At 37.2% G+C, this 26,850-nt stretch overlaps 1 protein-coding gene across 4 annotated transcripts in view; it reads right to left on the bottom strand.

Annotated features, from left to right (window-relative positions):
• RPGRIP1L (RPGRIP1 like) overlaps positions 1 to 26,850 on the bottom strand; it is a 96,857-nt gene that overhangs the window by 1,759 nt on the left and 68,248 nt on the right. For 2 of the 4 annotated variants that reach the window (XM_059903739.1, XM_059903738.1), the window contains exons 23-25: positions 15,836 to 16,019; positions 6,752 to 6,836; positions 1,292 to 1,425 (exon numbers count right to left, since the gene is read on the bottom strand). In XM_059903739.1, the coding sequence (XP_059759722.1) occupies positions 1,292 to 1,425; positions 6,752 to 6,836; positions 15,836 to 16,019 (403 nt within the window). Of the gene's footprint in view, positions 1 to 1,291; positions 1,426 to 6,751; positions 6,860 to 15,835; positions 16,020 to 26,850 lie in introns of those variants that run through there. The other 2 variants (XM_059903740.1, XM_059903741.1) reach the window with 2 other exon arrangements.

Raw genomic sequence — 26,850 nt, forward strand, 5'->3', positions numbered from 1 at the left:
GAACGTCTCACTTCTATGTCTGGCACAGAGCAACGCATTAAAAGCCCAACCTGACCAGCGTTTAATTTTCTGACTCTTTCCCAGAACAAGGCCACAATAGCTGTCTCTATCAGATCAATATGATCATTTGTGGTCTTGCAGAATGAGAAGATGGCTTTTGAAACAGCACTGACTGTAGAAAAGATAAAGAATATAAAGCACAGATAATTTTGAACATTTTTGTCAGACTCTCTTGGTTCTGGGTGTTTTTAATAGGATTTAGGTTCATATTTTAATCCTCTCATCTTTTTCTTCTGTGCCTGCCAAAGTTGTGATATGTATAGTTTATAAAATTTCCCAGAATAGGTTTCTAATTTGGTTACTTGGTCTAATTTGGTTAATTATTTGGCTTGATCCTGACTTTTGAGCACTTGACACACATCCAGGACAAGCAGCTTGACATGTGAACCACAGCTGAACTATGGTGTAAGCAGAGTGCCTGGTACTTAAGAGGTGCTCAGTTAAGTGTTCATTTAATGCATGAATAAATGAGTAAACAAACCGTGTACATTTTTCCAGTGATGGATGGCTCTGCTGACTTAAGAAATGAGATTAGGACTCAGCCTCGTTTCCTCATTTATTGTACAGCCCAGGCCATCCCTGATTATTATTTTTAAAAGTCTTGATTTCATAAAGTACAGTGCCTTCAGCATGTTCTAAATATGTTATATAAGGATAAGGGGTAGAAATTAGGCATTGTTGGGACTCACACCTGGTGAGGTGAAAATCTAGGAGAGCACTTTTTGTCAGGAATCCCTAACTCCTCCCTGAAGCCTGATGAGAAGCAAGTGACCAAAACTACTCAGTTATTTGCAGTGACTATATCACGGGACTGTAACACTGAAGTAAAGAGAAGCCTTGCAGAACACGCTATAATGATCACTCAGAATAACATGCCTTAGCTGAAATAAGGGTTGACAGCATGAGGCTTCTATAAACAACATTAAAAAAAATCCAATGTCCACATTTTTGTCCCCCACAACCCCCCCAATACTAACAAAATGAATAATTCCTTGAGAAGCGCAATTAATTATTTTTAAATTTCTGTTGATTCAAAGGAAGGCAGAGAAGGAGGGTAAGGGGGGGATGCAGGGAGAAATTCCAGCCTCAACAAAACATCAGCTTGAGTTGCAAAGGATTCAACCAGTGTGTGACTCAACGTCACTGCAGCCAGCAAAGAGAAGGTTTTAATAAAGAATTTGGATTTCAGCAATTGCTGGTTGTACAGATTGAGCAATACTTCCACCCATACCATCAATACTTTGCTCGATGATGTCTCTCCCTTCCCGAAACATGTCAGCGAGGTCAACGTTAGCAATGCCGATGTCCTCACACTCCAGATCCTGCTCATCCTCTGGAGGGTCACTGACCACAGTGAAGCGAACGCTGAGAAGGGAAAGAACAGAGAACACCACTACAAAGTGAGAAAGAAAAATCACAAATGAAACAAAACTCCTGAATGGGTTTTTATCACAAACTGTGAAATCTCGGAGTTTCCAATTATTCCAATAAAAAGAAAATTATATAAGTTATTATATGAACGATTAGATTTATTATAGCACACCCAGACTTCACATGAACACTAATTCACTTTTCTAAGCACTGATTATCATTTATCACTAGAATCTGAGAAAATTACTAGGCGAAGAGAAGAACCAGATGTTCACTCTATTATACATTATCTGATCATATTTTGACATGTCTACTTTTAAGGCTAAAAGGATCAAGTGAATAAAGACCAGGGAGGTTAGGGAAGCTTTTTCAACAGAAATGCAACATTTTCTATAGAAATGCACAACTTTGGAGTTTCTACTAAGCAATTTAACCAACTGTGTTCTATATATTCTTAATTATGTTAGCTAAATGTTGTAGCTCTACCCAATAGCCATGCGAAATGTTTGTATTAGTTCAGCAATCTTTCAACTTACAATCATAGCATCCAAGTTTTATTTTACTTTTAGACATATAATTGGAGGGTTCTGATGGAACTGATTTGAATTAGTGGCTTGTGTTGAGGCCAAACACACTTGGACTGACCAAATGACAGGAATTTACAGTTAAGTACTCTTTTGATATGTCTTGGCAGCATAGCTTAAACCACGAATGCTTGTAAACGACCATTTTAACCATTTTCAAAATCTATCCATCCCAAATCAGAAACAAGACAAGAAACTTGTTTCTTAGATAACACTGTTAGGTAAAAACCTAAGTCTCTGGGACGTCATGCCTTGAAAAATATGCACGATTAAAATCCTTTCCAAATGCTTACAGGTAAACATGACAATATTTTAAAATAATTTGCTAAAAGTATTCAACATTTCATTTCTTTACTAAGTCTCTGTTTTTCGATAGCAATAAATTCCGATCAGGAAATAGAAAGATGGATATTTTATATGATGCATAAAATAGAGAAATTAAGATTAAGTGGTTAAGGGCATCCGTTCTGGGTTCAAATTTCTGCTTTCCTATTTATTAGCTGTGTGACCTTGTACAAAGTACTTAACCTCTCTGATCTCGGTTTCCCTATCTGTAGAATAGTAACGATTCACTGGGCTCTTGTGAGGATCAGATGAGATGATACATGTAAATGGTTCCTGGAACACATTATGCACTGAGTAAATGTTTGCTCTTTTATTATTACTATTTTTAATCTAGGTAGAGCTCCTTAAGCTTCTACATTTCTAAGGGGAGAGAAAAAGAATGCATGAGAAAGGCTTGTCTCAATTGAAAACCGAGACACCCAAATTATACAATGACTGTATCACTCATTAAACAAGAAGAATGATGATGAAAGATATTGTCCTAAAAGAAGGAATTAGAAGTGATATTTGATGCACATTTTACACCCACAAGACTTACAGAAAGGATGGAGGCTACAAGATTGTAATAATAATGTTAAGTGTTATCCTTATATAATGTCTCATATCTGAGGATAATTATCTATATACTTTACAATGCATACCATTACCTCCACTGAATATATGAGAATTCTGAGACAAAAAGAAAAAAAAAACCTTCCAAATGCCAGAGAAAGGGTTAAAAACAAAAATTGCAATATTTCTGGTTTTAAATTCTATAGAGAGCAAAATGAGATGTCAAATACAAAAGTAAGAAACTAAAGTTAGGCTCTAAAGGGAGGAAGGTACACTAAAATAATTTAAAAACTACAGCTTGGCTTAGGCTAAACTGTACATACACATACATGGACACACACAGACACATCTTATCTTACCTTGAACCCTGCCAAAACAAAGAGACGGAGCCTTGCTTTACGTGCTGAAGAGGCTTCACTAACCAGCTTAAATGTCATCTCCTCAGGTTTGCCTTCATGTTATTATTACTTTTTTTATTCCTACTTTTTGTTTTTGGCTGCGCTACAAGGCTTGTGGGATCTTAGCTCCCTGACCAGGGATCAAATGCGGGCCTGGCAGTGGTACCGTGGAGTCCTAACCACTGGACCGCCAGGAATTCCCTTTATGTTATTTTCCATTTTAGCAGCTTGTTTAGCTTTCTCTTAGTACCTATTGTAATATGTAATTGGTTGATTTGTTTACTTGTTGTCTGTCTCCTCAGTGGAATGGATACTCCATGAGTGCAAAGATTTCCTCTTGTTCAGCATTTTAGTTCCTGATACTTAGGTAGGGATCATAAATATTTGTTGAATTACTACATGAACTGCAAAATGGAAGTCCTAGTTGAAGGCTGGCTCATTTGGGGAAGGTTGACTGGAGAAGGCAGGCCTTGGGCTGGGCCTCAAGGTTTAGACCTCAAATGTCACCTGCTGTCATTTAGGAAACCAGAAGGCACTGAAACTCCTTAGATCATTTAGCATTTTTGATTCTTTCCTCATTCTGAAATAGTTCGTTTTTATATGAAACAGGATAGAAGAGCCTAAGGGCTCACCTGTGAGTTTTACATACTAGAGTGCTGATAGTTATGTTGGATCTGTACAGTAGAACACCGTGAAAGGGAAGAAATGAAACCAAAAAGGAACGTTAAGTCGGTGTCAAAACCATGACTTCAAATAAAGAATTTCCAGACTCCCGTCTCAATGTGTCGCCTCCCTTTTAAAGTGACGCTTGTATATTTGCAAATATAGCATGGGGCAGAATGCAAAGGTACTATATGTGATTCATTATACAATGCACATCATCTTATGCGTGTCAGAGAAGATTGGCCAAACTTATCTAACTGTGGCTCTATAAGTTATCACCAATGTTCAAGGGGGCTACTGTCTGAGAAAATGAATTCTTATAAACTAGGAGGTACTTTAAGTAATGTGACCTCAGAGTACTTAAGGTGAGAACACTCACTGGAATAACAGTTGTCTTTTGGTTGTGGAAAAATGTAAATGTAAACTCCTTTTTTTTTCCCCTTAAGAAAATGATACTCTCAAGGGAGAGAAGTGGGACAGGGCTATTCTCCCATGATGGCCCCATCCCTCCCCTGGCAGTCCGAGGAGCATGTGGCCGGAGCTCCAAGCCCTCAGCTGTCATCAGCCCCGAGCCAGTCACTCTGCACCTGCAATGCCTCTTGCAGTATCTCTCTAAAATGACATGAACATTTGTGCCTCTGTGGGCATTAAGAAATTTTTAGGGAAACAATGATGGGAGAGTGGGAGTCATTACAGCTATGATGGACTTTTTTTTTATTTTTAAAGCTCAGTTCTGGGCAGTGATGACCCAGCTTCTTGACCGCAGAGAATCAGATGACATGGCCAGTGCTGTTTAATCACTAGTGACCTGGGATACCCCGGGGGGCTGGTGGTATTTGAGGTGGCCTTGAAAGAAGCTGAAGTATACAAAGTAAGTAAAACCTGAGTGATTATCTACCGTCCTGGGAAAAACAGAACCTCAGGGCAATTAATAGGGTTTTCCTACTCTTTCTTCAGAATCAAGATCCAAGGAGGGACTTCCCTGGTGGTCCAGTGGTTAAGAATCCTCCTTCCAATGCAGGGGACACAGGTTTGATCCCTGGTCGGGGAACGAAGATCCCACATGCTGCGGGGCAACTAAGCCCACGTGCTCTAGAGCCCACACACCACAACAAGAAAGCCCACGTGCTGTAACTACTGAGACTGAGTGCTGCAACTACTGAGCCTGCATGCCACAACTAGAGAGCCCGCACGCCAACTACTGAGTCCGTGCGCCACAGTGAAGATCCAGCATGCCGCAAGTAAGACACGACGCAGCCAAACAAATAAATATTAAAAAAAAAATCCAAGGAAATAATACATGTATTTCAAGGAGTTAAAGAAAAAGCCACTGTCAGATCCTAAGAGCTAAGAATTTCAGTTTCATTTCATGAAACAGAAGATCAGATGCTAGTTTGGAAGCTCTTTTGAAAAATATAATGTCATTAACGTTCACTTCCTGACCTCTAGGAAACAGATGAACCTCAGTCTCTTTCTCAGGTGGGGGAGGGGTAAGTGCTGGTTTCAGGCAGTGAGAGGCTGTGTCACTGATGGGCCATAAAGGCAAGGAGAAGAGGACAATGGGGAGATAAAGGGTCCACCCAGGCCAACGGGGACAAGCCAGCAGAGGGGCGTTGGCGAAGCCCAGCTCAGGGGTTGATGGGCAGCACTTCGATAACTCCTCAGACTGCATGGATGGGAGCTCACTCAAAAGCACGAACTTATTTATTTATTTAAATTTATTTATTTATTTATTTATGGCTGTGTTGGGTCTTCGTTGCTGTGTGCGGGCTTTCTCTAGTTGCGGCGGGTGGTGGCCACTCTTCATTGCGGTGAGCGGGCTTCTCATTGCGGTGGCTTCTCTTGTTGCGGAGCACAGGCTCTAGGCACATGGCCTTCAGTAGCTGTGGCTCGCGGGCTCTAGAGCGCAGGCTCAGTATTGTGGCAAACAGGCTTACTTGCTCCGTGGCAGGTGGGATCTTCCCGGACCAGGGCTCGAACCCGTGTCCCTTGCACTGGCAGGCGGATTCTCAACCACTGCGCCACCAGGGAAGTTCAGCAAGAACTTATTAAGATCAGGTTTTTTTCCTTCTCGAAAGGGTATAATTTCTCTACTGACCAAAAATGCAAAGTGTCCTGTTCAAGTTTGCCCCCAAAAAGCATTAAAAATAACATGAAATGATGAACTATTAAAAAGTGCTAGTGAGGTAAAAATTAACATGAAAGGCTGATGAGCTATTACAAATAATAATATTACTACTGCTTATAATGACTGCAATGAATACTTACTGTGCACTTACTCTGTGTCAGGTGCTATTCTATCCATCTTACACATATCGTCTCATTTAATCTTTACAACCACCCTGTATTATCTCCATTTTACAGATGCAGAAAGTGAGGCACAGGGTGGTTGTCTGAGGTCAGACAGCTAGTAAGTGATAGAACAAGAATTTATATTCCAGCCATTGAGTCCAGAGCGCCCCCTCCTGGCAATCACTGTTAGGTGCTTTACAGTTATACTTGACTGACAATGGGATACTTTATATACTACACTGTACAGTCTTTTGGTTTGCAAAGCACAATAGGATCTTTACAGTTACTCTGTATGATAGGCAGGGCTATGATATTTCTAGGAGGAAAGAGACCCAGAGAGGTCACATACTCATTCAAGCACACTGAGTGAATCAGGGAAGTCAGGTGTTCTGCTTCCTCATCTTGTGCTTTTTTTTCCCCACCACACCAGGCTACAGAGATCTACTTTGTATAAACCACTAGATAATTTAGAATGCTTAAATGTACCTTCTGTTAGGCATCTCTTGTTTAAGTAGTATAGCTTTTAAGATGTCTCTCTTGGCTTGGTTGTTTTCTTTATCCACGTAGATCACTAAACCAAAAAAAAAAAAAAATCTGCAAAAAGTCACTCAGGAATATGCTACATTAGTACCATTCTGTATTTGTATAAATACCTGTTTTTAGAGACGCAAGTCATACCACCTCACTTGTACGCATGGGAAAAGAAAGCTGCGCTGGAATCCAGAATCAAATCTGAATAGTCATGTGATCTAATGTCATGTCACTGGCAGGTTTACGTGCACACTGTCAGAAAAGATACAAGCAACATCTAAGAGTGCCACATCGCTGTCACTGCCTGTTAATGGCAGTGGCAGTCATGACAGTAAAAGCCAGCGGTCTTTATTGCTTTGTATTTGAGGGATTTACTGCATTTTCTTTCACACAAGAAGCGAGTGATATGATAATGTATGGCAGAGAGCTTGTCCTTCCTGACAGCCCTGGTAATTTAATACTTCTCTCCTGCCACAACATGCAATAAAAGAGGCATCCTAGCGCATTGGGTTGAGGAAATCCACAGGCTGGCGCTTGCTGGTGGCTGGGTGTGGGGGTACGGGAGAGACCTGTGGTGGAAGCGAGAGGCTTTTTTAGGGTGTGAAGTTTGTCTTTGGTTTTCAAAGGTTCACGCTGGCATGCAGGAGTGTGGTTAGACTTTACTTGGTTGAGATATACTATTAGGTAACTCATCTAAAGACCCACCGGGAAGAAGACAGTGAACACATGAAACTGTAAATGTCTGCACTTTGGGAAAATGATATCTCAGAGTGTGAACACTCTAATTTTCATTCTGATTATTTTTTCTCAGCTCAGCAGCCTTTCAGCCATGCGTTAACTTCTGAAGACATTTCTTTTTCAGGTGCCATTTTGGAGTTAAAGTCTCTCCTGTGACCAGATCTCAATTTAGCGATAATCCCTGATCAAAAACACACAAAGGGTGAAAGATACCATGACAGTTCTAAAGCCAGGTTCCGTTGGGAACAAACATATTTCATACTGAGAATGTTTCCCTGGACGATTTGAGTTCAATCTCAAATTATGATGCTATCAACTCATTTAATCGTTGGCTAGTTGAGCAAATATTAGCCGAGGGCCAGGGATGGCACATGTGGGGCACTGAGTGAGGCACAAAGGTCTGCGTGGAGGTGAGCTGGTAGTTTAAGAGAAGGAAGAACCAAGGTCAAACAGCAGCTCTTAGCTTTTTGCTCTTTGCACGATACCATATTAGTAAATGTGACCGATGATACAGGTTACTGAGATTTACAGGAATCAAAAAAGACAAAGGGTCCTTGTAAATTTTGTAAACATAGCGTTTTACTTATCAATGCTAAAAAGGCATGCTTTTTAAAAAAGTCATGCTTTTCCACTAATGCTGGGAGATGGGACCTCATTTGGCCACCAGTACACCAAGCTAAATTTGAACTTTTTTTTTCCAAATCGGAATTTTTTGTTTTTGCTGTTAATTACCAATTCAAGATATGGTAGACCATATCCTTTCTGACTTCAGAGTTCTAAAGCTTTTAAGCCATAGTGGCCTACATTTCTTTTGTGATCATTTTTCTCAGTTTTACTGAGATATAACTGACATATCACATTCTATTAGTACTAGGTGTACAACATAATGATTTGATATATGCATATATTGCAAAATGTTTATCATAGTGAGTTAACATCCATCACCTCACATGGTGACAATTTTTTTTACTCTCTTAGCAACTTTCAAATACACAATACAGTGTTGTTAACTATAGTGGTCTACATTGCTTGAAGACAAGGGTAATCTCAGTGATTTAAAAAAAAAAAAAGACCGAATTCAACGTCTAGCATCCAAATAGTCTTTCAATTAAACTAGACCAGTTCTGATGGATCTCAACAGCTTGAAAAAATTTTTTTAATGTGATAAAATATACATAACATAAAATTTACTATTTTAACCATCTTTAAGCATACAGCTTAGTGGCATTCAGTACATTCACACTGTTTTGCAGCCATCTCCACTATCCATCTCCAGAACTTTATCATCATCTCCAACTGAAGCCACGCCCACTGAACAGTAACTTCCTACTCCCTCCTCCTCTCAGCCCCTGGTAACCACTATTTTACTTTCTGTCTCTATGACTGTGACTATTCTAGATACCTCTTAAAAGTAGAACCATATAATATTTATCCTTCTGTGTCTGGCTTATTTCAATTAGCATAATGTTTCCAAGGTTCATCTATGGCATGTGTTAGGATTTCATTCCTTTTTAAGACTCAGTAATGTTCCTGTAGGTGCATGTATATACACATACACACACATACATACAAACACAGCACATTTTGTTTATCCATTTGTCTTTTGATGGATATTTAGGTTGGTTTCACCTTTTGGCTACTGTGAATAATGCTGTGATGAACATGGTGTACAAACATCTGTCAGAGTCCTTGCTTTTAATTCTTTGGGGTACATTTCCAAAAGTACAATTGCTAAATCTTTGGCAATTCTACGTTTCACTTTTTTAAAAAAAATCTTTACCATTGAAGTTGGTAAAAAAATGGTAGAGTTGGGACACCTTCTGCTTCATCCAGTTGACCAGCACACTGTATATCCTATTCTCTTAACGAAAACAAAAATAGTGATGGCCACCATTTATTGAGCGATGTTTATTATGTACTATGTACTACACTCAATACTTTCCTTACTGCAATCACATCTGTTAAGAACCATGCTGACCCACATTTTACAGATGATTAAGCAGACCCAGAGAAGGTAAGTAATTTGCCTCAGGTTACCTAGTCAGAAAGTGGCAGAGCTAGAATTTGAATCCAGGAAGGTCTGCCCCATGGCCTGCCTTCTTAACCTCCATGCTATACTTTCTCCTTCTTCCACATGAAGCCAGAACTCTTCCTGCTGTTTAAGCTGCAACCATGTTGTTAGCACAGACTGGAATGTGAGAGAGAATTCCATCACTGTATCAAGAGAAGCCACCTCACCCTCCTTTCACTCTTTCTTAAAGGGATATTGCTTTAGATATTTACATCTGGTCCAGGTGTGTTAACCAATTCTCTTGACTGAACACTTTCAAAAATTCCTTTTCGACAAATAATAAACGCTGGAGAGGGTGTGGAGAAAAAATAACCCTCCTACACTGTTGATGGGAATGTAAAATGGTACAGCCACTATGGAGAACAGTATGGAGGTTCCTTAAAAAACTAAAAATAGAGTTACCATATGATACTGCAATCCCACTCCTGGGCATATATCTGGAGAAAACTATAATTTGAAAAGATACATGCACCCCAATGTTCATTGTAGCACTATTCACAATACCTAAGACATGGAAGCAACCTAAATGTCCATCGACAGATGAATGGATAAAGAAGATGTGGTACATATATACAATGGAATATTACTCAGCCATTAAAAAGAATGAAATAATGCTATTTGCAGCAACATAGATGGACCTAGAGATTATCATAGTAAGTGAAGTAAGCCAGAAAAAGACAAATATCATATATCGCTTACATGTGAAATCTAAAAAAAAAAAAAAAAAAAAAAAAAAAAAGATACAAATGAACTTATTTACAAAACAAACAAACCCACAGACATAGAAAACAAACTTACGGTTACCAAAGAGGAAAAGGTGGGGGGAGGGATAAATTAGGAGTTTGGGATTAACAGATACACACCACTATATATAAACTAGATAAACAACAGGGACCTACTGTATAGCATAGGGGACTATACTAGATATTTTGTAATAAGCTATAGGGGAAAAGAATCTGAAAAAGATATCTATCTGTCTATGTATGTATGTATGTATGTATGTATAACTGAATCACTGTGCTGTACACCTAAAACTAACACAACATTGTAAATCAACTACAAAAAAAAAAAATTCCTTTTCGAAAAAACTCAAGCTACTTACTGATGAGTTTGGTTCTCCAAAAGTGTACCAAATTAGAACTACACAGCTCTCCTGCTTGCACAAACAAGGCCTAGACTGGGGATCTTAATCTATCCTAATGGTTCTTAGTCTTTAATGCGCATCAGAATCCCTGGAGGATGTGTTAAAATGCAGATTACTGAGCTCACCTTCAATTTCTGATTCAGTAGGTCTGGGGTAGGGCCTGAGAATTTGCATTTCTAATATCTTCCCAGCTGCTGCTGCTGCTGGTCAGGATACCATTGAGAACCAACGTTTAGGCCCAACACTCCTTTGCCTGATTTTTGAAAAGGATCAGGAACTAGTAAACATTTTTTGTGTGTTAAACATGTGGGAGACAGAGACACTTTGGTTACCTCTAATTAGGTCATGATCCCAAGGACATCCATTTGTGTTCTGAATTAGATGGTTAAAAAAAAAAATCTATCATTTCAAAACTTGAAATACATCCTTTAAAAAGCAATTCTGGGGCTTCCCTGGTGGCGCAGTGGTTGAGAGTCTGCCTGCCAATGCAGGGGACACGGGTTTGAGTCCTGATCTGGGAAGATCCCACATGCCACAGAGCAGCTGGGCCCGTGAGCCACAGTTACTGAGCCTGCGCGTCTGGAGCCTGTGCTCCGCAACAAGTGAAGCCGCGGTGGTGAGAGGCCCACGCAGCACGATGAAGAGTGGCCCCCACTTGCCACAACTAGAGAAAGCCCTCACACAGAAACGAGGAACCAACACAGCCATAAATAAATAAATTAAATAAATTAAAAAAAAAAAAAAAGCTTGCCTTCAATTTAAAAAAAATAAAAATAAAAAAAATAAAAAGCAATTCTGGGGCTTCCCTGGTGGTGCAGTGGTTGGGAATCTGCCTGCTAATGCAGGGGATACGGGTTCGAGCCCTGGTCTGGGAAGATCCCACATGCCGCGGAGCAACTAGGACCGTGAGCCACAACTACTGAGCCTGCGCGTCTGGAGCCTGTGCTCCGCAACAAGAGAGGCCGCGATAGTGAAGAGGCCCGCGCACTGCGATGAAGAGTGGCTCCCACTTGCCGCAACTAGAGGAAGCCCTCGCACAGAAACGAAGACCCAACACAGCCAAAAATAAATATAAATAAAAATAAATAAAAAGATTACTATTAAAAAAAAGCAAAATTAAAAAAAAAAAGCAATTCTGGTGAATATGAAATGTATCAGAACTCTCCAAAAGTTAAGCTATTTACCTTTCATTCTCATCAGAAATCACATTTGTTTAGGACTTGCTAGATTTTGACATAAATTTACTGAAAGCATATGTCTCAAACAAGATACAAACCAGTAGTCCAAATACTTGAGTTGATCTTGAATTGTCTACCATTAAAAACACATCCCTCACTTCTGCAGGCTGGAGAAATCCTTATTTTCTTTATCAATGTCATTTGGCAGAAGAAATGCAGATGGTTTAATTATATAGAGGGTTGATAACCTTGAAGATAACTTTTGTGTTAAAGTGTTATCATCCCCCCAGTCCTTATCTTTGCCAAGTTTTTCCTCCCATTAGTAACAAAATCTAAAGTTCTGCATCCTTTTCATCTTCTGCATTAAACTTTAATTGTTCCAACAGATAGACCGTTCAGTGCTCAGAGACTAAAGGCCTAGATCTGTATAAGTCTCATAAAAACTTTGGACGATTTCATTAATCTTTTTTCTTTCCACTGTCAACTCCCTAGAAGACTTTATTCAGCCCAGACAACATTCTGTAGACCTACCATTAACCTTATTCTTTTCCAAACTATTTTCTTGCTTTCTCAGCGTTCTCCAAGCAAATTTTTCAAGCCCAATAAAATACAAGTGTTTTGTTCTTGCTACCAGTGTCTAGCAAGTTAATTCAACGTTGATTTTTTTTTTCTTCTAGTATTAGTAGCCCTAAGAAGATATATATTTTGTGTATGTGAAACTGGTATTAACACCTCTTAACAAAGAGACTGAATTAGGCTATGAATAATCCTGGGGATCACTAGTCTAAATCTCTCATTTTATGTACCTAATTTAGGCCTCAGTATACAAATCCCTTTTGAATAGATTCAAGTCATAATGCAGGGTAAAAATCATTGCAAGGTTTGGTTAACCTCTCGCCTGGTATGGTGTTCAAATAGGAGAAGCATGTACTAACTGTCCTTTAAATTTTCTGTCTCAATTATAACATCAGTTTGGAAATAAAACTACTTTCATTAACATTTAATAAGATTTGGAAGATGTAAGCCTACATTTATATTGACCTTTTATATCAAATAACAAGTGAATGGTTAATCATTACAATAATTAGATGAGTGAGATAGTTACTTATTAACCAAAGATTTAAGGAGCTTCTCCTGCAATGAAGGAGATGCAAACATAGTAATTTAAAAATAAACACTTTCAGTATGTCCTACTTAAGTGAAAAATAAACCTTCTCCAAGGTTAATGTTATTTCTCAAATTTGCTGATGATCTAGGACTTCATTTTTTCAGATACAGTAGATATAAAACAGCATTAATTTGCTTCTAAGCACAAAATACATTCCTCTCCCTTCCCACCAGATAAATATCCTTAATATTCTTTTCAATTAACCTTGAAAATTCTATATAGTCAAATCTCAATAGGTAGGAATAGAAGCTGCAGAAAGGTACAGTAAACACTTCTAATGAATTAAATTCTAATAGGTTACTGGTTTCCTTGTTGCTATCAAATGACTAATTCATTAGAAACACAAGCAACTCTTAAAATACCGTTTAGATAGTAGGGTATCTTGCAGTAAAAAGAAAACATTTAAAACAACCAAATCAATGCCAACCAACCAACCAATAAACCAACAAAAAGCCCCAAACAGACCTAGGTCACCATGTGAGAATGTACAAAATTCAGGATACTTGAGCATGTATCACAGGTTTCATCCAAAGAATGATTTGCATTGCTCCTTAAGCAAATGGAAACCTCTGTTCTGCTGCATGGCCAAGCGTCTCAATGTACAACCAATTTCTAAAAAACAATTTTGTTGTCAGTCCAACCAAACAGTCTACTGCTGCCCTTTACAATGAATAATACAAAAACCAGAAGAGCTTGTCTCTTTTCTTGGGTGGTACCTTTGTTAAAATTAGTTGACTAGGGACTTCCCTGGTGGTCCAGTGGTAAAGAATCCGCCTTCCAATGCAGGGGATGTGGGTTCAATCCCTGGTCAGGGAACTAAGGTCCCACATGCCGTGGGGCAACTAAGCCCACGCTCAACAACTACTGAGCTTGCGCGCCTCAACGAGAGAGCCTGCGTGCTGCAAACTACAGAGTCCACGTGCCACAACTAGAGAGGGAAAACCCGCACGCCACAACTAGAGAGAAGCCTGCACGCTGCAAGGAAAGATCCCACATGCTGCAACTAAGACCTGACACAGCCAAAAAAAAAAAAAAAGAAATAATAATTAAAAAAAAATTGAGGAATGTTTCAAAAAAAATTAGTTGACTAAACAGTTTTTTCATTACTAATAATATTGTAATTATGGCTTACTTTTCTGCTACTTTGCAGTTAAAAGATCTCTAGGAAGCTTGAGAAAATATTTTTGGAAATGTTCTATTAGATCAAGTCAATGATAGGAAGGAGAAATCAGATTCTTGTCCTGACCACGTTACTTATTTCCCATGTGACTTCTCAACCCACCTGTTATCACAGAATTATAGAATCTGAGCTGGAAGGGTTCTTAGCACCTTTTTCAATAGATAAAACAGGGAATCATGAAATTGAAACACGTTGGCCAAGTTCTCGTAACTAGTAAGAATTGTAGATACGAGGAAGACTAGACCAGATCTCTGGATACTCATGATTACTGTCTAAAGCAATGAGCATGTTTCTAAAAATGCCAACTGCAAAACAAACAAACCAACCATGAGCATTTGTAATCCTAGTGGTACAATAGCATGATTATACATGTTGATTAAAATGAAATTTATAAAACTGGTGAGAAAAGAATATTGGTGTTCAACTAGCATGAGATGGCCTGTTTTGCTAAAGATAATGCAACACTCCATCTTTCTGGTTTGTTTTAATATAGGGCTTTTGAAGAACTTAATAAGCACTTTTAACTCAGGGTCATGGCAGCTTGATATGATTTTTTTACTCCCCTCTAATTATACACTGATATATACTGTCCTTAAAAACGTCTTAAAGTTGGTTGATCTAAGAATTTACAGGGTGCCTATTGGGTCTATACTGGTCTAGCAGACTTTCATATCAACTAGCTGATAGGTAAAGCCCTAAAAGAGGAAACCTGCCTGCTGCTATGAAGGGATGTGTGGGCTAAAAAATGAAAAGGTACTGTAAGAACTTGTATCACTCAATTAAAATCCTGAGCATCTAGACTCTGGGAGGGATATACATGTATATTGTAAAAACATCTATGTGATGACATTGAGCAGAAACACAGAAATAATTAGGCCATTAAATTGTTAGAATCATATGATAAAAAAACTAGTACTTTTATTCTCCTTGAAATATCATATTTTTCGATTAAATTCAGTTGTAGACACAGGTGGCATTTTTCTATGATACAGCAGGAACATCTATAAACATTGTTTTCCCACTGTTTTCGTTTTCTTTTAACTTCAGCATTACAGCTGTCCCTCAGTATCAGAGGGGGATTGGTTACAGGACCCCCGCAGATATCAAAATCTGAGGATGCTCAAGCCCCTTATATAAAATGGTGTAATATTTGCATATATAACCGGTGTACATCCTCCTGTATGTTTTAAATCATCTCGGATTACTTATAAAACTTAATACCATGTAAATAGATGTAAATACAATGTAAATACTATGTAAATAGTTACCGACGCATGGCAAATGTAAGTTTTGCTTCTTGGAATTTTCTGGATTTTTTTCCCCAAGTATTTTCCAACGTATTTTAGTTGAATCTGAAGATGTGGAACCCATGGATACAGAGGGTCAACTGTACCTTAAATTTAATTTCTTAATCCTTATGCTACAGGTTTGACTATTATTAATCTATTCTGACAACACTTTCATGATTTTATGTGAACATTAGAGAAATGTACTTTTTCCTTGTTCCTTTGGCTTCCTTCTTTCATAGATAAAAGTTTATATTATAAATACCATACCTACCATTGCTATAGTTATAGTAGACCCACTGCCCACTCTTGGGTTTTGGAAGTGACACAGGTGTCTCTTCAGCAGGAAGACTGTAGAATCGGCACTCAATGAATAGTCGCTGGATAGTATCATCTGCAGTTACTGGAGAATCATTAAGGCTTAGAGCTATGATCTCAATCCGAATTTTTTCTGATGGCTGTTTAAGGAGCAAAAACAAAAAAAGATACAGAACAAATAAAACGAACAAAAAATCCTTCACTCTTTTCCACTATCAATTTTAAATAAAACATAAAGGCAGTGGCCTTCACTGATTTCTTTTTTGGAAGGTATTGTACCCTACTGTCTAGTTACACATGATAGATTATTCACGACAGAGAGAGAGAGAATGAGCTTCTAATGCCCCAGGGTTTGAAGTTAACAGCGTCATGGCAATAGTCTCCTGATTTACATTTGAGGCTATAAATACCCCACTAGTAGTCCATCAGGAATGAAGATTATGAGATCTTCATCTCCGATTACTTTCAGAATGACATGTATCAGTTGGCCTTGTTTCAAACTATGTAATGAAATACATGTTTATCACTGCTTTTATTTACTCTACGGTACCTGAGAAAGTTTTGGTTATTCAGAGATCAAAGCCTGTTGAATACTTTATAGCTACTATGCTAACATAAGTAGCTATACGAATCCATATTAACTAGGGCTACAGTTCATTCTCTTATATATTCTACCATAACATATTTCATTCAATAAGTAGTAAGTTTTCAAACAAAAGAAAGAAAATTTTTATCAAATTTAACACATTTTCTTGTAATTTATTTTTATTTCATTTTTACAGAATTAACTAAAAATATATATTTGTGTAATTTTCATCTCAATCCTTATTTAATAGATTTTGGTGTCACAAACATTATATGAGAGTCACATATGCTTCCTTGAGTAATAATTTAAAACAAATGATAGACTATGACTTAAAAATTAGATCATACCAAGATAATTCCTCAGTTAAATGTTTACATTTAATTTTAAATGTTTACAATTTAAAATTTGTTCTTTATTCCCCCTTACTCAATCTCTCTTTATTAAATTCAGAGGCATCCTACTATAAATTATAACTTAAAATAATAATTAAAAATCCTGATACTAAGACGTGCTTATATAACCAACTTTTAGGAATTCATTGTCAGATGTAAATCAGTATATAAATTCACCATAGTGATTACTATTTTGATATTTCAAAGTATATAATATAATTAATCAAATTGAAAAGCATAGGTACCCTATTGTAAAAATATTCCCATAAAGAACAATTTCCATTGCTAGCAAACCCCCTCAATATTTGATGAAGTAATTTTACCCCCTTCTTTCAAAAGACATTTTCTTTTATTATGTATTCTAAGACACTTTAACTAAAAACCTAAATCTGAATATTTCAATAAGGTTATTTTATTATTCAGTAGATTCATGGAAATTTTACTAGGATGACAGAGAAAATTCCACACCATTCTGTCTCCACTAATACAGGTACAAGGCTGCAGCTGGCAATATTACTAGGATTAGCATAGTATGATGAAATATTTAAAGGAAAATTTTTTCTAAAACCTAATAAATCAAATGACTGCCAAATGTCATTAAAGTGATGGTCTTTGACTTGAATATGCTTTTCATATTCAAATTTGAAAAGAAAGAGATGAAAGCCTGGAAAGGTTACTCGGTTTCAACTAATAACCTCAAGCCCTCTCCGTTCACGTGCATAAAAAATGAAGTTGGCTCTATTGTCTAATCTCACTTCAGAAAAGCCCTTCTCTGCTTGCCAAAGACTAACATGGTAAAGAAAGTATTTTAAATGATATTATTTTTCCTTAAAATGTATTGTGGTTGTCAAAATAGCATGCACACACATATTTTATAATTCTGGCTCAACTGCAGCACAGTGCATAATTAAGTCTTTTACATAACTTGTAATTTGACAAACTTAGAATTGTTATGACAATAGCATAAAACATTCCTGCTTCTGCACAAAAGAATCATTTTTAGAAAATAGCTATAAAAAGGCAAAAGAGGTATACATGGTTATTTCTACATTGTGAGGAGAGGAATTTAAAATTTATCACAGAACCCAGTGAAGAGACAAATTAACTTTTAAATAGCAGGGGAACCAAATTTATTTAAGTGGTTTTTAAATTAATAATATATTAACTGTACAATCCCCATATGAAAACTTGCATTACTGTAAGAACGAACTTGGGCTGTCAAATAAGCCTACATACAAAATATAATTCTAAATAAATGTAGATACCTGGATCACAGTCAGACAAACAAAATACCAAAACCAAATAAATAACCAAAAAGAAAAAAAAAAACTTTAAAATTATTTTTAGGATGTCTATCTTCTTTCTGGTCTAGATTTTTTTTTCTATTATTCCCCCCACCCCGACCCAGCCTCATTACCTCTAGCATATGTCCTTTTTAATTCTCTAACTTAACTGACAGAGTTATTAGTTATCATTTCTTTGTTCCTTTGATGCTACATGAATCAAACTAAAATAAATCCAAAAAGGGATAAGTTCCAAACAGTATATATCTAGGGAAGCACACCCTGAATAAACAATTTCTAAACATTATAAATTTTGGCTAATTGGGCTAGCCAACTTATTTTTCAACCCTGGAACAATTCTGGTTGTTCTCATGGCTCTGTGAATCAAAAGTTCAACTAGATTATATATGAAGATTTTCAAGATTAAGAAGCACATCAACTGACTAGCAGACAACTCCAACTTAGTGTCAGAGATGAACTCATGATCTCTTCTCTCTCCCAGTCTCATTCATCCTCTAGATATTTGTTATCTCAGGTGATGACATCACCACCATCCACCTGGTCACCCACAACCAGGAGACCTTGGAGCCATTCTTGCCAATCTCCATTTTCACATCCACCATATCCTATAGATCACTCATTCCTGTTCACTTTAATTCCTAAATATTTCAATGTTTCACTGAGTTACAGAAAGCTTATGATATTTCAACATTGTGTCAGCTACTGGAGATATAAACACAAAACAAGATGCGTTTTTTTCCCTCATTTTTATCTCTAGAGAAACTCCTTCTTTATGTTCTCACATGATCTGAGGAAGGAACGAATTCAACAGTTTCCTAGTATTAGAAAGTAGTTTTATAGAGTAAGAAGGGAGAAATCAGAAGGAATCATAAAGAATAACTGGTTGGCAGAACTGTAGGCAGACAGGTGGGTGGTACGAGGCACTAAGTTCAGTTACAGAGGGACTATCATCTTGCTTATGGCATCACTGGTGTGGTGTGCAGTACACACTCGAAAAGTAAGTGGCTCCATTCTCATGGCTGTAAGAGAGGTGAGGCACTCCTGCCTCTCTACTTGCTTGCCTGCAGCCTCAACTCTTCTTCTGGTGGCAGAGTTCTTTCCCTAAAAACAAATCAGATATCACCTTTCTGCTTGAAAACCTATTACCCCTACACTCTCGCCATTTCCCCAGACCTGTGGTGTACTGTTAATATTGCTGAGCTTTTGCATCTGAAATCTTCTCTATCAGACAAAATTCCACTTATTTGAGGCCCTGGGCCATGCATGTACTCCTTTTATGAGAGCGTGACTGATTTCCAAGACTGAGTTGCTTCCTCTACTGGGCCCTCACTGCACTTTTTAGTCACATTGTATTGCATGGATTTGTTTACATATGTGCCTCTCTCTGTAGACTGTGAGTTCCTGGAGGCCAGGACCATAACTTATTCATCTTTTGCTATTTAACATCCTCTCTAGGATCTGGCTCTCAATAAATACTTAATGATATAGAGTCAAGGGACACTGAATGTCCTCTATCTATTCAGAATATCTTTTATATATTGCCAGAAATATGTGAGGCTGCAATTATTAGTGTTTTCACCTTTAACAAATATTTATTGTATCTACTACGTTTTGGGAAGTTGGTGATTATTAACTGTTGAAAAGTGTATAGAAATCTTGTCATTCTAGATTTTAATTAAATAACACTATTACAAACACCGATCAATTTTGTAGAATCTAGGGGTAGGGTACTGTTGTTAGCTCAACTTCTCTGTATGTTTGAAAATTTTCATAATAAAATACTGAAAAAAAGTTCAGTTAGGAGAATTGGAAGGGGTAACAATACACTGTTTCAAATGACAGTGACTGAAGCATAGCCTTTTAGATGGATGCAGAATAATGTCTGTTGAGGATTACTAGAGGAATACAACTGGTCACACCTCTGTATTACACCCTGCTCATACATAGGTTAGCCAGCCAGTATAGGCTTTGGGCTTTTCTTGTTTTGTTTCTTTCCTGTGCGTGTGAACATGTTACTAGGTGTGATGCTACTTCTCAGTACTGTTTTTGTCCTCTTCACCAGTTATCCTATTAGCTTCCCTAGTTAGCGAGATGTCAGCATCAACATATAAAAAGAGCATTTAAAATTTCTGATTGTGGTGAACAGCAGTAACAGAAATCACTCAAATAAGAACTGTGTGCAACTTCTTTTCAGTTGTCTGTATAGATGGACACTATACTTTATGTGATTGAATGATCTAGAAATGTGATGACAGCTTGTATTACTCTCAGAGAAAAAAAAAACATTAAGAGTTCTCATGATTTTGGCTCAATTCCACTACTGCTTCCTGACTGATGTTATAATTCACATTTTAGGCCATATTTCTCTATAGTATTTACTTGGGCTTTTATTGGCATGCTTAAATTTTTTATGTTGTACTTCAGAAGATCATGCTGAATTCTTCCTCTGGTTTCAACCATCACAGCAGCCACAATGGGGTTGGATTGTTAGGCTTCTAAAAACTAATTCAACTTGACAGCCCTTAAACACAGTATTGCTTAACTGAGAATAGCCTCTGATAAAGGTTTGGAACTTGCTTCAGTCAGTTAGATTTAAATCTCACTATGGTGAGATTGCATGTGAGTTTTATTTCATTCTTAATTCCACAGTGAATAAGCATTTCTTTAACTTTTTAAACTATAAAGAAAATAATTTGGCATATTCAAGTACTCAACATCTTAAACAGATGTTACCTTTTTGCTGTATCTGATTTAAATCTTTTTGCTGTTACTGTGGAAGAAATAAAATATTTCGGATACAGGGAAAAGCGCCCCCTCCCAATTCCTTTCCCCTTCTTCCTCATTTCCCCCAGAGGTAACCACTATCCTGAAGTTGGTGTGTATCATTCCCAAACAAGCTTTTATATTTTCTACTATGTATGTATATATATATAAACAACATATTATTTTCTGTTTTTAGATTTTATATGAATGGTATCATTGTCTATTAATCATTCTGCAATTTCTTCACTCAATACTATATTTTTGAGATTTATTCATGGTTATAATTAAAATCTAATTCATTAATATTAACTGTTGTATAGAATTCCATTTATATTGTCTATATAATCTCTAGTCTATTTATTTCTCTATTGATGAACAATTAAGTTGTTTAAAATTTTTTGCCATTACAAAGAATGTTGCATTGAACATCCTTTTATGTTTTCTTGTGTATGCGAGTGGTTCTCTTGGCATTGCTGGGTGATAGGTATGAGAAAGTCAACTTCGTAGGATTATCAAGTTACTTCCCAAATGGTATATAAGTTTACATGAGTATTATTTTATCAGCATAAAAATACTTTGTAGGGCTTCCCTGGTGGCGCAGTGGTTGAGAATCTGCCTGCCAATGCAGGGGACACGGGTTCGAGCCCTGGTCTGGGAGGATCCCACGTGCCGCGGAGCAACTGGGCCCGTGAGCCACAACTACTGAGCCTGCGCGTCTGGAGCCTGTGCTCCGCAACAAGAGAGGCCGCGATAGTGAGAGGCCCGCGCACCGCGATGAAGAGTGGCCCCCATTCGCCGCAACTGGAGAAAGCCCTCACACAGAAACGAAGACCCAACACAGCCAAAAATAAAAATAATAAATAAATAATAAATTAAAAAAAAATACTTTGTATATGTGTATGTGTGTGTGTGTGTGTGTAAATAAATATAATTAAAGCCTACCTATAGGAGCCAAGGTATGTAGAACTTGGTACTTTATAACAAAACAATAGACATAAAATGGAAATGCAAGGTGATGATCTATGTCTATGTCCTTTAAGAATAAAAGTTTAATTGAAGTGAGCTCTAAGACAAGCTCAAAATAGTTGGTTCAAAAAGTCAAACTGGGACTTCCTTGGTGGTGCAGTGGTTAAGAATCCGCCTGCCAATGCAAGGGACATGTGTTCGATCCTTAGTCTGGGAAGATCCCACATGCCACGGAGCAACTAAGCCCATGCGCCACAACTACTGAGCCTGCGCTCTAGAGCCCATGCGCCAAAACTACTGAAGCCCACACACCCTAGAGCCCGTGCTCCGCAACAAGAGAAGCCACCGCAATGAGAAGCCCGTGCACCGCAAGGAAGAGTAGCCCCCGCTCACAGCAACTAGAGAAAGTCCGTGCTCAGCAACGAAGACCCAATGCAGCCAATAGTAAATAAATAAAATAAATAAATTTATTAAAAAAAAAAAAAAGTCCAACTCTCCATTGGTACTGACAGAGCCATACGTAAGTAGGGTAGGATGCATAACGATTAATGGCCATTCTTACAACTTTTCTTCAGGCTGGGGGCTGGCACAGTCATCTCAAAGACTCAAAAAAAGTCCCCTAGACCTCACAGTAGGCTCCAAAGCTTCTACTTATTGGGAATCAAAACCACTCTTCATACAAGTTTTGATTGAAAAGTCATTGATTTTTAAAAAAATAATAGCTCTTTGGGAGAAATAAGAGTAACGAGAAACTCCAACTGTTGAAGTAATAATTTTTTTTTTTTACAGAGATTATTCCATTTTCATAGTTTTAATAGTTAAGTATTTATTTATTTATTAAGTGACACCTGAGCAGCTGATAAAATGACACCATAAAACAACAAAAATCATACACTGCATGTTGAATACTCTACCATTATAAAATTAAAACACAACAATTAATACAGAAGTAGTAATTTAATACATATTTCCGACATACTGCTTACTATTTCTGTGATACTTTAGATCCCTACTTCACTTCTCAAATTGGGAATTAACACACACACATACAAATAATGGTAATAATGTTTTTAACAAACAAAACAAACCTAATCCAGTTTCCATTGGTGACAGTAATCTTTCTTTTCTCATGTGTTCTGTTAAAAGATACTATGTTGAACAAATAATATAAATAGTGAAAACTTCAGTAATGGAGATCAGACTCGTGCTAGGGTTAAGAATACTTATTTTTAGAACACTGTCTCCCTTATATACCATGTAAATTACTGTATCTGTAATGGTCAGCAAATTACAGAAGCTTGTTACCGCATGTTCTAAAGCGATGATTGGAATATTTTTTCCTGTCCTAATACACCTGAGGGATATGACACATTTTCATCATTAAAAGTGACTTACTATGGCAGTACTGTGAAGGAAGGAGAGAATTTAAAAAATGACCCTCAATTTCAGGTTATTTTGATATGCTATTCCACTTTTACCATCATTGAGAACAGATGTTATAGAACAGTGGTTCTCAATTTTTGTTGCACATTAGTACCACTGGGGGAGTTTTAAACAAAATTCTGATCTAACTGATCTGAGTGGAGCCTGGGCCCTGGCATTTAGAAATGTTTCCTAGGTGGTTCTAACATGCAGCCATGGTGAGAAGTACTGCCTTTCCCTAAAGCTGTGGTTCTCAGATTTTAGCACACCCCAGAATGACCTGAAAGGCTTGACAAGACACAGATTTCTGGGCTCCAGTCTCAGAGCTTCTGATTCATTTGGTCTAGCGTGGGGCCCAGGAATTCGCATTTGTCACAGATTCTCAGGCGATGCTGGTGCTGCTGGTCTGAGGACCGCACTTGGAGAAGCACTGCTCTAAACCAGAAAAGACTCGCCCTGTATTTGCTGGCCCTTTCTATTTATAGAAAAGCTTCTACAATTCGTATTAATCTGTTCTTTAGTTACTATTTAACATTTTAGTACAGAATTAGCTAACAAATTATTTCCTTTTTAGAAGCAATCTATATTCATCACTAAAAACAATCCAACAATATAAATCCTAAAAAGTAAAATATAAAAGTTCCTTGTTTCCACCCATTCTTTAACTCAGGGATTCGCAAATTTTTTTCTGTAAGGGCCAGAGAGCAAATATTTTTCGCATTGTAGGCTATATGGTCTCTGTTGCAAGTACTCAACTCTGCTCTCGTAGAGTGAAGTGGCCACAGACAATATGTAAATGACGAGTGTGCTGTGCTCCAATAAAACTTTATTTATAAAAATAGGTAGAGGGCTGGATTTGGCACATGCGCCATAGTTTGCTGACCCTTGCCCTGACCCATGTCCCAGAGATACTCATTGCTAACAGTATTTGGATTATGTACTTCCAGACATTTTCTTTGCTTACATAAACCTAAATGTTATATCTGTATGCTCATATAAAAATACATATGTATGGATCCAGTAATCCCACTACTGGGCATATACCCAGAGAAAACCATAATTCAAAAAGACACATGCACCCCAATGTTCATTGCAGCACTATTTACAATAGCCAGGTCATGGAAGCAACCTAAATGCCCATCGACAGACGAATGCATAAAGAAGTTGTGGTACATATATACAATGGAATATTACTCAGCCATAAAAAGGAATGAAATTGTGTCATTTGTTGAGACGTGGATGGATCTAGAGACTGTCATACAGAGTGAAGTAAGTCAGAAAGAGAAAAACAAATATCGTATATTAACGCATTAACCTAGAAAAATGGTACCGATGAACTGGTTTGCAGGGCAGAAGTTGAGACACAGATGTAGAGAACAAATGTATGGACGCCAAGGGGGGAAAACCGCGGTGGGGTGGGGATGGTGGTGTGCTGAATTGGGTGATTGGGATTGATATGTATACACTGATGTGTATAAAATTGATGACTAATAAGAACCTGCAGTATACACAAACAAACAAACAAAAAAACAACTAATACTAAACTTTCTTTGGGTTATTTGTATGGAAATATGTTAACATAAACGTTTCAGACATTACATGAAATTTCTAAAAATCTTGTATGTTCTGGTATAATGTTATAAGTCATAATTCTAGTTATTACTTTAAAATGTATATCTCAGAAATAACTAAATTTCCTTGTCAATTGCATTATTATGAACTTTTATCAAATCTTTAACCGTGGTCATTTTTAAGTCTTATGTCATTTACAGACAGTTCTGGGTGTACTCTGATGCTTTTGCAAAAATGTTCCTATAAAAGGGTTTCACCTTCAAGGAATTCATGGAAAAGACTCTGACAAGTACAGGTTTCTGGTAACTGACTATACTGCTGAACTGAATGAATAAGCATTTTCAGAACTCTAATGGAAAACTGATGAATTCATAAAAGTGCTAACAAAAGATCAAGATGAAAAAAAAATAAATTACATGGGACTGAGTGAACTGATGAGGATCATTATAATTTTTGTGACTTTCTGTTTGAATAAAAAAAAAAAATTCCACAAGGACTCAGAGGCAAAAAATATAGAAATCAATTTTCACTGCAAAGTAAAGGAGCTGTTACAGTGGAAGATTCCTGGACTGAATGTCAATATTATGTCATAGTATGAGTGTGTTTCGTGTTTGGTAAATGCAATCATTGTTGCTTTTGTTGTGTTCGTCCACTTACAACGCTTGGTGTCAGTTTATCTCTTGTAAAAATAAAATACAGTGTGTGTGTGTGAAAAAAAATACATATGTATGTATGTACAAATATACTATGTATGAACAAATATACCTTTTTGTTTGCTTCTTTTTAAATGGAATCATCAGTGAGATATTTCTTATTCATAAATTTGACAAGAAGTGTGATATGAGGAAACAGTAATTTCTACACGTTTTGTGTAAAAATGTTATGTATAAAAACACTTAACCTGGAAATGTCTGTATTAGCAAAAACTGATAGAAACCAAAGGGTCCACCAAAAGGTGCTTATTTAAATAAATATGGTACAGCTATACAATGTAATATTATGCATATGCAAAAAAAGAAATAGAGTATACTGCTATGGAAAGATGTCCGTGGTATACTAGTAAGAGATAATTAAGTTACAAAATATAAAAAATAGTTTTAAAGGCAATTAATATCAGGAGAGTAATCCAGCATTGCTGGTTATCTAGCTTAAGCGTCCATATGTAAAACAGTGGGAGGGGCTTACTCTACCCACTGATAGGATATCATCTTTGATTCTGAAGTGATTTAACAACATATAATACCCTAGTGCTAAAAGCGGTGAGCTGCTTTATGCATTTTGCTTTTCAAAGCTTTAAAACATATTTTGCTGGACATCATTACTGCGATCACCTGGGAATGCCAGCTCACGTTGTTCAAGAGAACCTGGCATCCAGGTGGAACTGCATTTTAGTCCGATTGAATATGGCAGCTTTTACAAAACTGCTATTAGTAGGAACGGAGAAAGATGTAAATGTGCATTGCACAAAAAAGATCATTACTCTTTAGCCTGTGATCTCCCATTCTCACCTGTGGGCACACTTTAAGAAATCTGTGAGTTGAAGGCAATATATTTAGTTGTAAAAATTGAAAGCTGCATTGCTTAAATGGTAAAATTAGGAATAATGTGAAAGAAGGATTGATAATTCTTTTTTTTTTAATGCTATGGCAGATGCAAATTTTCGGTTTTGATGTCTATTTTGAGGACCTAAAACAAGGCTTTTAATCAATGTATTATACATCAAATTGATACTGTTAACTTCTGATTATTCAAATTAATAAAATATTCATAGAGAAATGTCCAAAGTTTTACATTTCTCAGACTCCCCACCCCCAGTAATTATCATGCCTAGAAGCTTTTTAGTAAAAGCAGCAGTCATCAGGCTGACGGAATCTGACAGGCCAGCAAGGCCCAATTACACTGGTGCTCTGTGGCACTTTGATGTCCTGGAAACGAAGAGAGATAGGGGCAAATTGGGTGGCACATT

This window comes from Balaenoptera ricei, chromosome 19 (genome assembly GCF_028023285.1).
Source record: "Balaenoptera ricei isolate mBalRic1 chromosome 19, mBalRic1.hap2, whole genome shotgun sequence".
Classification (NCBI taxonomy): domain Eukaryota; kingdom Metazoa; phylum Chordata; class Mammalia; order Artiodactyla; family Balaenopteridae; genus Balaenoptera; species Balaenoptera ricei.